At 37.0% G+C, this 16,208-nt stretch overlaps 1 protein-coding gene across 4 annotated transcripts in view; it reads left to right on the top strand.

Moving 5' to 3' along the window:
• Positions 1 to 16,208, top strand: part of FUT9 (fucosyltransferase 9) — a 122,091-nt gene that overhangs the window by 78,924 nt on the left and 26,959 nt on the right. Inside the window, exon 1 of one of the 4 annotated variants that reach the window (XM_077903037.1) lies at positions 13,094 to 13,241. The exons of the other annotated variants lie outside the window; for them this stretch is intronic. Within the exon in view, the coding sequence (XP_077759163.1) occupies positions 13,166 to 13,241 (76 nt within the window). The 5' untranslated portion in view covers positions 13,094 to 13,165. Of the gene's footprint in view, positions 1 to 13,093; positions 13,242 to 16,208 lie in introns of those variants that run through there. 4 annotated transcript variants of the gene reach the window in all.

The raw sequence follows: 16,208 nt of genomic DNA, 5'->3' as shown, positions 1-16,208 counted from the left end.
ATTCTGGGAAGTACAAAGCTGTTAGGAAGACAATAACTTGACATATACAAGGAATAGTGAGGAGACCAGTGTGGCTGAAGTGTGGTATGAAAGGGAGATTAGTATGAAATGAGAGTGAGAAAATGACAGTGACCAAATCTCACACTTAGGACAAGAAGCTTTTTTTTTCCTTGTTTTTAATTAGTGTATTTGCAAGCCATTAAAATATTTTAAGAAAGAGAGGAGATCTGATTTATGTGCCCATTAGAATTGTTGCTTTTAAGAATAAGAATTACTTTGGCCCTTACACCAGGGCTGCCTACTTTTATCCAGACTTCTACTAAAAAGGGTGACTCTAGGCAAAACCAGTATTTTTTTCTCAAAAAGAGTTGAAACTTCTCCAGATACTTGGTTAAATAGATAGCTGAGACATTCGAATTTTCTCCTCTATATACTGGAAGTAGTTATTTGGGGTTTTTAAAAAGATTTTATTTATTTATTCATGAGAGACACAGAGAGAGAGAGAGAGGCAGAGAGACACAGGCAGAGAGAGAAGCAGGCTCCATGCAGGGAGCCTGACATGGGATTCAATCCCGGGTCTCCAGGATCAGGCTCTGAGCCAAATGCAGGTGCTAAACTCTGGAGTCACCCAGGGATCCCCTTAGTTGCGTTTTAAATTTACCGCCAGTTATGTATGGCAAAATAATCCCTTTATCATAGAGGTAGGGGTTATTCAAGGATGCAAAGAAATACTACCAAATAAATACTCAGTATAGAATGACCACATAGTGAGTACTCAATAAATGCAAGTTAAAGGGAACAAATCATAGCTCTTAGAAAGTTAGAAATTGACTTTTTTTTAAATAATAAATTTATTTTTTATTGGGTTCAATTTGCCAACATGCAGAATAACACCCAGTGCTCATCCCGTCAAGTGCCCCCCTCAGTGCCCGTCACCCATTCACCCCCACCCCCTGCCCTCCTCCCCTTCCACCACCCCTAGTTCGTTTCCCAGAGTTAGGAGTCTTCATGTTCTGTCTCCGTTTCTGATATTTCCTACCCATTTCTTCTCCCTTCCCTTCTATTCCCTTTTACTATTATCTATATTCCCCAAATGAATGAGACCATATAATGTTTGTCCTTCTCCGATTGACTCATTTCACTCAGCATAATACCCTCCAGTTCCATCCACGTTGAAGCAAATGGTGGGTATTTGACTTTTATCTTTCAGAGAAAAGTTTTATTTATGAAAAAAGTATATAAGCATTTTAAATTTAGATAATTTATTTCTCTCTTTAGATTTTTTTAAATTGAAGAACTATTTTGAAATGAGTAGGCATTATAAATAAACCTTTTTCCTCTCATGTTCAAACCTCCTTTCTCCTTCATTCTTTAAGAGATTTTATGATTGGGGAGGGGGGCACCCAGGTTGCTCAGTGGTTAAGCATCTGCCTTTGGCTCAGGTCGTGGTTCCAAGGTCCTGGGGTCGGGCTCCCTGCATGGAAGCTGCTTCTCCCTCTGACTGTGTCTCTGCCTCTCTCTCTCTCTGTGGCTCTCATAAATAAATAAAATCTTTAAAAAAAAGAAATTTTATGATTTTAACTGATATGAGACAATTTTAATTCACATTTTTTATTATGTTGAGAAAGAGAAATAAATTTCTTATGGTAAAGATAAGTGGGGCAGCCCGGGTGGTTCAGTGGTTTAGCATCTGCCTGCAGCCCAGGGCGTGATCCTAGAGACCCGGGATCAAGTCCCATGTCGGGCTCCCTGCATGGAGCCTGCTTCTCCGTCTGCCTGTGTCACTGCCTCTCTCTCTCTCTCATGAATAAGTCAATGAAATCTTAAAAAAAATATATTTAAAAGATAAGTGAGAGGTTACTTGAAATTCTGCCAGCCAAATAAATTTGGAATAAAGTTGAGTGAGTGATTTTTTCCATTAGCCTGTGAAAAGGCTATTTATTTCCACATGTAATTATAAAACAACCAATTCTGACTTAATGAAATAAAACCATCCCTGAAAACAAATAGGACTCATTTGCAGTTTCAACTAAATTAGATACTGAAAAATGCTTGCACTCTGATGTGTTTTGAAATGTCTAATGAAATTAGAAATATAATATTTCAAAGAACAAGGATAAAAGCTTTGATCAGAGGAGGAAATGTATGTGCATAAATAACATCTCAAGAAGCTCAAAGTCACTTTGCCATTTTAAGCTTTCTCTTATTTATAAGTCATTGATGTGAAATAACGCAGGAAAATGAGTTTCCACTCAAATCTTATGGAGATGCTAAGTTTCATAAAAATTGAGTATAAGTAGTTTACAGTGTGCACAGTAGGTTGAATTGATATTGTGATTCATGAGAATTAAATGTGTTATTTGATAAATGCAGAAACCTAAGAATGCCTCTGGCAGACGTTTAAAATAGGTTATAAATAAGATTTAATGTCAACAACAGGGATTTATAACAATCATAAACTGAAAACAACCCACGTTTTAAAATGTTAGGATCATGAACTACACTGTATCAAAATCAAACTGTCTTTTTTTTTCCTTTAAAAAAGAATAGTCAATGAACTAGTTAAATGAAGTTAAAATGAAGCAAAACCTCTTTCTCTCTTATACACACACAAACCTACAGAGATATACTATCAAATAGGAATAATGTAAGAAACTAATATTACTGTCACTTAGAATCATTGCCTTATGTGTTGACGATAATGGTTTTCCTACGGTTCCTGTTGTAAGTTAATAAAAGTCCATAAAGTATGTAATAATGACAGAGAGCTACTGTCCTGGGATTAGAAGGAAATATATTTTTCTAGCTCTCCATTCAGATAACACATTTGAAACCCTGGAGAATGGGACATATGGGGATTGTGCTCTGAGTCAAGTAGAAACTCAGAGACAATTCTAATTGTTTGTAAAACTCTCTCACCTTCTCTGTGTTACCCAAAGCCTTGATTTAGCATATAAATCAATTAACTGTCCACTGTTTGGGGGACCATACATGGTTCATTCTCTCCTGCTCTTTTTCTTCTTCCTTCCCCCAAATTCCCACTGTTTTAATTTCAGTCCCCTGAAAGCATACCCTGAGACAAAGACTTGATTACTCATAATTCTGAAGAACATCTAATCTTACGAAACAGGAACACAGAACAGGACAAATGAAAGAGGAAAGACACAGAAGCTTATTTCAGGATGCATTATCAAGGTGGCCACCAAACAGGTGACTGGTACTCAAGCCCATGGCTCTGGCACATTCTGAAGAGCCTTATGAAATGTGTCAGAGCTGTGCGCCTAGGGGATGAGAGACAAAAGCATTTATCCATCAGTTCCTGTCCTCATTTGGACAATGCTGACTCCTCACATATTAACTGCCCAGCACTTCTGAATGCTTTGCGGGTTCCCAAGAATGTTACACACACACACACACACACACACACACACACACAAGAGTGTGTCAGAGAAGTCTCTAGGCAGTAAATGGTTGGTATGTGACCCAGGAAAAGGCACTGTTGGGTTGTATCTACCACAGGTAGTAGAGGGAAGCATGGAGATGGCCTTCTCTGTTTCTCAGTGTGATTTTATCTCAGTTGCATGACTCTTACTTTTCTGGAGCCAGATAAAACAAAATAGAGATATCTTTAACACTAAATACTTTAAAAATCCAAATATCAGCTTTTAAGAGGGCCCATGCAGCAAAATGCTGTCCCCCTCCCATTAACTCAAGGGATGCTCATTCTTGGTTTAATTCCATTCACTCCAACCCTTAAATCAAGCAAGTGACCTGAAACACCATCATGAGATCCTGAAACATCTAACAGAATAAAGAATTTTTCTGATACTTAGGACCATTTTTGGTTGAGTATCATTTGACAATTCTAAAGGCAGAAAATAGCTCTTCAAATCATCAGTGTGAGCTAACTAGAACAAATGATTTCCTTTCCTGTTTTTCCTGGGGATTCCACCATTTGCCACCATATGCATTTTTATATGCATTCTGTTACTGTCAAAATGTTTGTTCCTGATTGTGCATGGGTTGGAAAACAATTTCAACTCATTATTTGGTCTCTACGTTTGGAAAACACTGTATCAGTTGTCGTTGCTTTTAAAGTTTTATTTATTTAAGTAATCTCTGCACCCAACACAGGACTCAAACTCAGGACCTCTAGATCAAGAGTCACATACTCCTCCAACTGTTCTCAGTTTATTAACTGCAACCCCTGTATTCTTTTGCCCTCATTCTTGAAAATTAGAGTTTCAACAGTGTGGGTTTCTGCATAGTATTATCAGTGTTTAGAGATTGCTACCAAACGTGAAGACATTGACGTTTCTGCATTTACAAAAATGATGTCCTATAGCCATTTACTTCCTGAAATATTAGGATATTTAAGAGTAGTTTAAAGAACAAAATAAGGGATGCCTGGATGGCTCAGTGGTTGAGCGTCTGCCTTTGGCTCAGATCATGGTCCTGGGGTCCTAGGATCCAGTCCCACATCGGGCTCCCTACAGCGAGCCTGCTTCTCCCTCTGCCTGTGTCTCTGTCTCTCTTTGTGTGTATCTCATAAATCAATAAAAATATTTAAACAAATAAAGAACAAAATAAATATTAAACTGAAGAGTTGTAGTAGAAAGGGTACTGCTTAAACTTCTGAAAGTTCATAACTTTTCACAGGATCTTAAAGATCAGCTGTAACATAGTGTAGTGAACTTAGAGTCATTGTTCAGTTTTTCAAAGATATTCATGTTATTCCATTGTTTGGATGCAAACCAGAAAGTCTAGAATTTAACAATGTTGAGTAGAGGGGCAGCCTGGGTGGCTCAGCGGTTTAGCGCCCCTTCAGTCCAGAGCGTGATCCTGGAGACCCGGGATTGAGTCCCACGCGCATCAGGCTTGCTGCATGGAGCCTGCTTCTCCCTCTGCCTGTGTCTGTGCCTCTCTGTGTGTGTCTCTCTCATGAATAAATAAATAAAATTTTTAAAAAGAAAAAGAAAGGGCACTTGTTACTGGGGGGACAAAAACTGGACAATCATTGAAAGTTTAAGGCTAAGAACTGACAACTAGCAGCTAAGAATCAGGCTTAAGTCCTCCAAGCAAGGATTAATTCTCTAGGATATGTTAATAAATGTACCCAATCTGCACAGCTTCAATTCCTTTATGCTTATTTAACACACTTTTGTCAGTTTGAGGCAAGATACTGTGGTAATTACCCAGAAGCATTCCTCTTTTCTTTTTATAAAAAACTTGTTAGAGGTTGATAATTTAAGGAGTAAATCATAATTTCAAGGTCAAGTGGCAAGTCTTGGTAGATATCAAGAAGGCTCAAGATTCTTATTTTATCACTATCACTTGTCAGTAGAATTGTCACTATGGAGGACAAAATAAATAGAAACACAATTCTCATTATTGAAGAGATAACTATGTACTCTGAGAACATGAGAGTCACCCACAAATATTTACATAATCTATCATTAGGGATGAAGTTTCCCAGTACCACTGAAATATTTTTTAAAAGATATTTTAAGAGCTGGAGTCAAAATAGATGGTTTTATGGAATTGAGGGAGGACTTGTAGAAAATGGGAGATTTGAATTTGGATTGATGGAGAGGGACAGGAAACGCATTCGTTGTGAGGAAGATTACATGAACAGTTTCACAAAGCACACAGCATTCTGTCCAGGCACAAGGGCATCTTTCTATTTCCTGTAGTTTCTCTATGTTGCTTTTTCTCCGGATCACTGAGGAGCTGGATCCCACTTGTCATTCAAGATAATAATAGATATAGATATCTAGATATAGATATAATAGATATCCCTTGACTTATGTAGGCACTAGTCATTCTGTAGTACTGAATTTTATTTTCTTCAAACAACTTGTTTTCATTGATACTGTCTCATTTACTTGTCTTTATTGTATTGTCTGCCATTCCCCCACTAAAATGTTAGCTGCATGAGAGAAGAAATCTTGTCTATCTTCCTTAGCTGTTGTATCAACAGCAACTTGAGTAACCCTCAAGATAAGTTAGGAACAGATCATATTTATTGAATGAATTGATGAGTCTACCACATATAACCACATGTTCTTACCTCTCTCTTGGTGGGAGATGGGACTTGTCCTTCTCTCAAAGTCTGTGTGTTCACTAGAGGCTTCCTTGACTAAATTCTTGCTTATTTAAAATCTATTCAATAAAAACAAAAGAAAAAAAATGATGAATATTTTACGTGATAAAATACTTTTGCATCTGCCTTGTAAAGTTATGAATTTGTCAAGATAGAACACCTGGTCTTTTATACTTACAATATGATAATTTAACATGTAAATCCTACAGATTTTCTTTTGTTTTCTTTAATACTATTTAATGAGATCTATCATCTGATGGCATTAAGAGTTTTGAGTTTTTAAATAAGTGTGATTGCCACATTGTTGTCATTTAAAATGTCTTTTAAAAATCATTTGCATAACAAAATAGTTAATAATTTATTTGTTTGGATTGTTGTGTAGTTTTTCTAAAGAGAAATGTGAGATTTTATTCTGTGAATCAAGACTGAGGAAAACACAAGGAAAAAAAAAAAAAGAAAACACAAGGAATATTCTTAGAACTTCTTAAATGAGGGATTTCCTCCTGTGGTTGAGGCAGAAAGTATGGCATCCTGTGGCCCCAATAAATCTCTCACTTGCTTTTGAAGTCATAGACCACAACTCTGCCCACTTTAAAGGTGTACAAGCCACACATTAGGGGTTGAAGTAAAGGAGATGTGATTGGGTAAGTGCAAACTCTTCACCACTCCAGAAACAACTCAGATTGTGTCCTAGCGATCAGTTTTGTACACAAGGAGCAGCAAGTTATTATGAAGAGATGTTAAAGCAACTTAGATTGCTATTAAAGAAAAGATAGCTGAGGGTTGTTAATAACTGGTTTCAAGAATATAAAAAGCTCTGTAAAAAGGTTGACCAGATGTTTTCCATCTACATGGAGACAGAATCACAGTAAATGGTTGCAAATTACAAGAAAGATGCAAATTATACCTAAAAAAGCTTCTCCACTGGAGAAGGCTATTGAAATGGAACAGTCCTGTTTCACCACTTAAGTATAAAATTACTGAGAGGCAGAGGTTAAACAAGGCTGACCACTACATATTAACAAGATATACATATTATAATCTTATTTTTCCCCTTTTATCATTATGCCTTTATTTGACACCAGGGGGAAAAAAATGGTAGAGTGAACACAGGAAGTATGGCTAAGTTAAAAAATTTGAAAAAGATGAAAATGAATGGGGAAGATAAGAAGCATTCACAGAAAATAATGTGTGAATAATAGGAAATTCAAAGACTTCTATATATGGACTTCTGAAGTCCTGAACAAATTATTTAGGAAACATCCGAAACAAAAGCTCCTTGAAATTGAATGCAAACCGTTTTATACACCTGCTCTTCTTTCTTTCTTTCTTCTTTCTTTCTTTCTTTCTTTCTTTCTTTCTTTCTTTCTTTCTTTCTTTCTTTCTTTCTTTTCTTCTTTCTTTCTTTTTCCTTGTAAGACAGTTTAAAGTGTTCCTCTATTCCAGAGGGGTAGTTGACTCCAAAATGTTTCCGTGTCTCACACGAGATACTTCAGGGGACTAATTCAGTTGTGTTGCTGTGCCTTAACAATTAAGTGTTAGCTAGTTTGCAGGACATTTTCCTAAGAACTGGATTTTGAGAAAATGTCTCAGCCAGTATATCAAGACTCTTTTAGGAACTATTTAAAGCTAAAGGAAAGTCCTTTTGGCTCCCACTTCCCTAAGGCTATAGTTTAGGAGATAAATCTTGGAGCTCATCAATGAGAAAAAAAAAAAAGGTGCCTCTCCAAGGCCAAGGCCCATCACCTTCTCAGCTCGCACATTCAGCTCTGCCTCTATTAAGGAGAGGTGAGGGGCTGTATTTTCATTTCTTCTCTGCCTCACTCTCACCTTCTGTCTCAGCTAAGTACATTCCAAATACTATGTTGCCTGCTAAGAAATATGGTCACTTTGAAAGAAGCAGAGAAAACTTAACATAAGCTCAGTCATGGACTCTGTGGCTGGCAGTGATGGTTATTTACATACGTGTCTTGGGCGTGCAGTTTCATGTAGATTTAACTGGCAGTAAAGATTTAACTAGCAGTAAAAAGAAAGCAATAAAGTAGCTTAAAGCTACTTGGTCTTTTTACCTGAGCCATCAAATATTAAGAAAAATAAATTAATGCACACTATTTGTTAAAACAAGTTGTACCTGATGCTTTAAACTAGGAAGTTGCATATTTCTGTAGAGGGCCAAATAGTAAGTATTTTGGGCTTTGTGGGCCAAAGGATCTCTGCCTCTGCTGCTCAGTTCTGTCATTGTTGCACAAAAGTAGCCATTGATGATACTTATGGATGGGTGTGTCTGTTTTCCAGTAAAATTTTATTTACAAAAATAGGCTATGGCTATGACTAGAGTTGGCCACTGGGCATATAGTTTGCCAGCCCTTGAGTGAAACGGTCCATTTTGGTCATTTTTTTTTTTTTAAGATTTTATTTTATTTGAGAGAGAGAGAGAGCATGAGGGAACAAGATGGGGTGGGAGGGTGGGAGGGCAGGGGACAGAGGGAAAGGGAGAAGCAGACTCTTCACTGAGCAGGGACCCTGATGTGGGGCTCGATCCCAGGACCCTGGGATCATGACCTGAGCTGAAGGCATACGCTTCACCAATTGAGCCACTCAGGTATCCCCCACCCTTTGGTCATTTTAAATTTTTTATTCTCTCAAGTATTCTCTTCTTTCATCTGCTTTTCTCAAACCTCATATAAAGGCCAAGAGAAAGAAGGAAACCGTCTTCCAGTCTGACATCTTCCAACCTCAGATGCATGCTTTTTGTCTACCTGCTTCTGGTCTGCTCTCCTGGTTTACGTTTGAGGCTAGAAGAACTGTGATCTGGGACTTCCCAGTAAGGACACTCAGAGTTGCTGTGCCTGCTCTGGGTTCCCCCCAGCTTCTTTGGCGCTGTAACCTTGCCGGGGTCTGGCGTGGCTGGCCACTCAGGCCCCTATGGCTTTTAAGAGGTCTTCCTACCTCCCTCTGTTTTTAATATTACACTAATTTGTCTGGCACTTCCTACTCAGACCAAGGTCCAGAGAGCACCCCTCAGTCTTAGATCTTGGTATTTTAAAAAAGGGAATAAAGGCATTTGAAAAATCTTCTCTCAAAATAGTAAGTGAGCTCGCATCTTATACTATATGTCAGAAGCTGAAAATTACATTCTCCTTTCCCTTTTTATTTTGGCTCCAATGTATCCTAACTTACCCACTCCTCTTCACCCCAGGATAGGCTAGCCTCAGATAAAGGGCATGCATTCAAAGTCCAAACAGGAAAATGTGTACATAGTTTTCAAACCATTAGTCTGTTACATGTTACCTTCTATATCTTCACAGCAATCCTAGGTGTTGTTATTCCCGTTTAGAGATGAAAAAACCACAATTCAGAGGATATGCTAAAGTTTTCAAAGCTAGTGCATAAAAGAACAGGAGGTTACACCTGTCTCCGATCCACTCCCTGTTCACATTCAACCGCAGTTCCTGAAAGATGCAGAAACCTAATGGTGAAGAGCATGTGTCTGATTTCTGGCCCTAAAGCCACCAAATATCGGTTCCAACCATTTTAACAAATTCAAGAATTCTCAGCCATTGCTTAAAATCATTGGGATTAAATGAGACAATGATAGTAACGGCTCTTTCATCTAGTCCTGTCTGCCTGGCAGGCAGTTTCTAAACACTCAATGATCTCATTTAATTCTCAAAACCATCCTAGGAACACCTGGGTGGCTCAGTGGTTGAGCATCTCCCTTTAGCTCCGGTCGTGATCTCGGCATCCTCTGATGGAGTCCTGCATCAGGCAACCTGCAGAAAGCCTGCTTCTCCCTCTGCCTATGTCTCTGCCTCTCTCTGTGTCTCTCGTGAATAAATAAATAAAATATATAAAATAATAATAATAATTCTCAAAACCACCCTATAAGGTAAATATTAAAATTATTCCTATCTTATGGATAGTGTAAAATAAAATCCTCAGTGTAGAATCTGCCATAGTGCGACAGAGAGTAACACTTAGAGAGTAACTCTTAGGGGTGCTTGGTTAAGCATCTGCTCTCAACTCTGGTCATGATCCCAGGGTCTTGGGATCAAGCTCCTCCCCCCTCAACTAGGTTCCCTGCTCAGCAGGAAGTCTGCTTCTGTTTCTGCCCCTCCCCCTGCTCCTGTGCTCACGCTCTCTCTCTCTCATACACATGCACACTCTCTCCCTCAAATAATAGAATCTTTGATAAATATATAAATACTCTCTTCTTACAACCACACCCATAAGAAATATTTAGACAGAAATCTTTGCCCAGAGCAGAAGCAATTCTTGATAGGCAGCCTTTGTTTGCTTATAATATGGGTCAGGGTGAGGGATCCTCCCATTTTTAAAAGGACTTAAAGAGTATCAGACTTCAGAACAAACTTCTAGGACGCCTGAGTGGCTCAGTCCATTAAACCTCCAACTCTTGGTTTCAGCTCAGGTCATGATCTCAGGGTAGTGAGACTAAGCCCCCAGTGGAGGCCCCCTGCCAGGTTCCATCCTCTACTGCAAAGTCTGCTTGGGATTCTTTCCCTCTCCCTCTGCCCTTCCCCCTGTTTGTACACGCAGGAGCTCTTTCTCTCCCTCTCTCAAATAAATAAAGAAATCTTTAACAAGAACAAACTTCTGTGTCCACCTACACTACCATTTGGCTTGGGTCCCCTTGCTACCCAATCTCCCTGGCTTCAGGTGTCTAGGACACAATGCAGTGTCCTGAAGGAGAAAGCAGTAAAAGAATGTGTACCAGCATGACCAAGACAAGCTGCTGGTTCCATTCAATACCCAGGCAAGACTTCTCTTTTCAATTTACATTTCTATTCGAGTTATTTTAGTTTTAATCCAATTCATGTGATTTGGGGCTATTTTTCATTTTGAATTCTTACTATCACAGGTTCCTCATCTCATGAAGAGAAGAGACATTGTATTATGGGAAGCCTTGAACTAGAAGTCAAATATGTGGCTTAAAATTCCTATTGTGTCACTAAATATGTAGTATTAGTGATAATTTGACTTTTACATATCTATTTCATAACTCTATCAAGCCATAAATTGAGACTGTCAAATTAGATTATCACAAGGATGCCACCCAGCTAAAAATTGTTTCCTAATTATTTTCTATTGCCTGAAACATAAATGCTCACAAATCTCTTCATCTTTAGTCAATGTAAGTCTTGCAAATATTTCCACTGTCAACCACCTGACAATCATTAATTTAGGAGACTAACTCCAAGCCTTGAGTAATGCCATCGTTTTTAGAAATAATTATTTATGAATCTCAATTTCTCATTCAATTTATTATTAAACTGAAACATAAATGGAAAGAATATGAACTATAATATCTAAGGGTTTCCTAGCCCTATCAGTATGTTAATCATTTAGTATAATAAAAAGTAAACAAGCATCAATCTCTCTTCTCACTGCTTCTCAAAGCAGATGATTTAGCTTTTGAACTGTGCTTATGTTTGCTTCACATCAAGGTCTTTTGTCAGCAATTCATGGAATCATATTTAAACATTATATATATTTTTTTGCTTTAAGGATCTCATTTATATTTAGATTTCACAGAGTTGCTATATACCAAAACAAAACTTTTACAGTTTCCCTAACTTTGGGATTTCTAAAGCATGAGTCTTCTTTCATACCATAAGGAGCAGAAAACAACTTTCTTAAAAGCATTGAAATTGTTATGGTTGGAAATTTCCAGATATTGGAAGGTTGAGTATCATCATCTCATAATGCATATAACCAAAGAAAATTTGTTCTTTCCTCTCCAAAGAAAGAAAAAGCCATAAGTTCTTAAAAATTTGCTTAAACATCCATTCTGTCATTTATTTATTCACTTACACATTTAGAAGATATTTATGCCTCCCATGTACCTGAAACTGTGTTAGGTAACTATAATAGAATCTCAAAATAAATTTGGTTCATGCTTCTGTAAAACCTAGGGATTGTTGTCTTATTTTGCTACTTGTTTTTCTGGCTTTTGAGTTCTTTAAGGGAGCTTACATATATTTGCTATAACACCCATTTATAACACTGTGTCATAAGCATAGAAATTTCAAAAATATTTAATGATCATTTGTTATATACAAAAGTTTGAGTTAGTTTGCTGGCTGTAGAAAAATAATGGAATTTCAATACACAAGAAAAATGAAAATTAAAAATGAAAATGATTGAAAAATCACTTACTCCCAAAGAGAACACCTGAAAAATATGTTTTCAGAAATTGAAGGTCAAAGAGGGGCAAAGCACATCAGAGAAAATGAGTTTCTTAATCTCATGGAGCCAGATTTGCCCATTGAGCATACAGTTTATGACAAAATAATTGTCCAGTAATTACTCTAAAAGATGGAACAAAATCAAATTAAAATGGAGCAAATTGCCTTTTGCATTGTGGCCAATGACAAGTAGTGACACATTCACACTGCTGCAAAATAGCATTTTGCTTTTTCTGAGAAGTGACTGGTTGCTGAGTGGTTGACTAGGTTATTCCATGTAAAAAAAAGTCTCCTCCAACTCTCTCAGTGGAAGTATGAAGTTTCTGACTGCTACTGCCACTGTGGCAATTTCATATTCAGTAATGAAAGATACTTCTGAAGCCATATACACGTATACACGTATACACATATACACGTATGTGTAGCAAATATCACAGCTGCTAATTCTGGAACACTTGCTATGTGCCAAGGACTGTTCCAGGTAATTTACATGTATCAATTAATCTTACATGCACAAATCTGGCAGGTAAGTATTCTTATTTTTCAGATGAATAACTAAGACATGGAGAGATTGAAGATGTTGCCTGACAGTTTCATAGAGAGCCAAGTGTAGATTCTGGATTGAAAATCAGGCACTCAGTGTCCAGAGCAGGTGTTCTCAGTTATAAAACAATGTGCCATGTGTCATTCCGCATAGTCCAGAAGCCAGTCGATGCTCCTCTTTTTCATATTTTTTATTTTTATTTATTTTTTAAGATTGTATTTATTTATTTGACAGAGAGAGAGCAAGAGAACACAAGGAGGGGGAGCAACAGAGCAGAGGGAGAAGCAGACTCCCCGCTGAACAGGGAGCCCGATGTGGGGCTCTATCCCAGGACCCTGGGATCATGACCTGAGCCGAAGGCAGAAGCTTAACCGACTGAGCCACCCAGGTGCCCCAATATTTTTTAAAAATAAAACCTAGTACTTATTTCACATAGCATCAAAGTAAAAAAACAAGTTTGCATCTGATGAACACAGTGTGAGTGAATGAGTTGTTATGTTTGTAACTACTACATGTGGACTATTTTAAGTTGGGAGAGAGACAAATGGATAACATTGAAGAAGATCTGCTGGTGGCTTGGATGCCAAAAGGGAAGACTTTCAGATTTGTGCCTGTGCTTTTCATGCCCAGAAAAAATGGTTCAGTCACTATACCTAGAGATAATCAGTCCCATTAACATATACACACAGGTAATTGAATGGTAAGTTCATTCATCAGGAAGAGGGATATGACATTTTGTTGATTTCCTTTATACAAGAAGTATTTATTGAGCAATACAATAAGAGCTGCGACAGACATTCACAGAAAGAGGGCTATGGAAATGTGTAAGACTTTGATGAGGAAGTACATTATTAGTCCACTAGAACTGCTATAATAAAATACCACACACTGGGTGGCTAAAACAGCAGAAATCTATTTTCTCACAAATCTGGAGGCTGGCATTACACGAGTAAGGTGTCAGCAGGGTAGTGTCTGGTGAGAGCTCTCCCCATGGGTTGCAGAAGGCCACCTTCTGGCTGTGTCCTCACATGACCTAGTGGATTTGCAGTGGCAGGGGGAAAGAGCCAGGTCTCTGATGTCCCTTCTAAGGACACTAATCCTATCAGTTCAGAGTCCCACCCTTATGTCCTCATTTAACTGTAATGAATTCCTTAGAGGCTTCATCTCCTAAAACACTAGGGATTAAGGCTTTGAAATATAGATTTGGGGAGGATATGAACTTTTAGTCCATAACAGGAGGTAATGTTGCATCTAATTCCTTTAAGGATAAGTGAATAAAACTAGATCCAGGGAAGTTACAGAAGAAAAAAATCAGAGGCAGTTACTATTCCCCCTCGGCTACTGTTATGTTTTATAAAGTACCTTATGCAATGAGATGTTAATATATTTGAAAATCTTGATGCCATGGGCAATTCTGGGAAAATACAAATGACCAGAATTAACTCAAGTCATATAAAAAAATCAAATACATGAATAAAAGAAATTGGAAATGTTATCAATGTAATATAGTACAATAATATAAAAAAGACAAGGGTCAGAACCACTTGGTTTCAAATCAAAAAAGATATTCCTAATGTTACAACCTTATCAATAATACGATGTGCTCCATAAAATAAATAAATGACATTGTTTAACATTTGTTTTACATTTACAACTTGTTAGGAATTGTGCAATGCTTTGCATTATTTCATCTAACTTTTTAGGGAAAAAACAAGGGAAAAAAATCAAGTGTAGGAGAAAGCAACTTCCTTAACGTATAAATAGTATCTTGGAATGCCTGGATGGCTTATCCAGTGGAGTGTCCAGACTCTTGGTTTTGCCTCAGATCATGATTTCAGGGTCCTGAGATGGAGCCCAGTGTTGGGCTCTGCACAGCAGGGAGTCAGCTTAAAGATTCCCTTCCTCTGTCCCTCCCCACACTCCCACATTGCACACACGTGTTTTCTCTCACTCTCTCTCTCTCATTCTCTCTTTCTCAAATAAATAAATAAATCTTTAAAAAAATAATATTCTGATACATGACCAGAAGTGAGAGAGTTCTTACAAGTAGAAATGTGCAAAAGATGCCAATCATAATTTCTATTTAATAATATTCCAAAAATTCTAAGCCACAAAAACATATTTTACCTATTAAAAATTGTTAAGAAAAACATTATTTACAAAGGCTATGCATATGTATCTTAAAGACTCAATAAAATCAACACAAATTTTTTAAGTTAATAGGAGTTCTGTAAAGTGTTTCAATAAAATATAAAAATGCAAAATCATTAGTTTTGATCTATTTCAGACATAATCAGGCCAGAAGAGAGGGAAGAAAGATGCTTTACACAATAGCGGAAGACAATAAAAACATGAAATATCTCAGAAAAAATGAATATTTTATATATGTAAGACACCATCAAATTTTACTCTGGGATCAGAACGATTTTAATACAACAGCAGAGTTCATTTTCACTGAGAAAAATAAATACTTTTGGTATGCCACTGTTTCAATTACTTTAAATAAACATAATGAAATATTTCTTCAAAAGACTAGTCATACGTTTTTTAGGATGTACTTGACAAAAATAATTCTAATGTTATATCAAAGAATAAACAAGTGATATACAATTGAAGAAAATAATTCTAAGTGGGGAAACTAATAAAAACAATTTAAAACATGCTACAACACTGCAATCAACAGATAGATGAACAGAAAGGAATAGATACCTTTGAGATAAACTTAGACATATACCGGACCTGAATTTTTTTTTTTAAGAGAAGAAGAGACATGGAAGTAATGGGAGGGGGCAGAAAGAGAGAGAGAATCTCAAGTGGGCTCCACACCCAGTAGGGAGCCTGATAGCAAGCTCAATCTTTCAATCCTGAGATCACGACCTAGCAGAAATCAAGTCAGATACTTAACTGACTGAGCCACCCAGACATCCCATGAAATTGTTTGATAAATAAACTATAATAAAGGAATGTGCAGAGGAAAGATTATGCAATAAATATCATTGGGAATGATTAGCTGGGTATTTGAAAAATATATTCACTTGTTCCTTACCATGTATCAAGTATGAAGATAATCCCAAAGAATTATAAATTCTAATATAAAACCATGTGCAATTAAAACCTAGAATAGCATATTGACTTGACTAATCTTTAGTTTTGAAACACTTTCTAAGTATAAATACAAAGAGAAGCAAAGGAGGAAAGAGATATATATTTGACTACATAAAATTTAATAACTTTGTGTATTAAAAATGCCAAAGGGAAATCAAAAGACAATCTACCAAAAACTTTGAAATATGAAATTGAAAATATATTGTCATTGAAACATATAAATGATAAAAATTCTTCCAATTTAGGGGCT

Source organism: Canis aureus, chromosome 7, assembly GCF_053574225.1.
Source record: "Canis aureus isolate CA01 chromosome 7, VMU_Caureus_v.1.0, whole genome shotgun sequence".
NCBI classification, from domain to species: domain Eukaryota; kingdom Metazoa; phylum Chordata; class Mammalia; order Carnivora; family Canidae; genus Canis; species Canis aureus.
The sequence above is the reverse complement of the archived record's forward strand: the minus strand, read 5'-3'. Positions and strand labels throughout refer to the sequence as shown.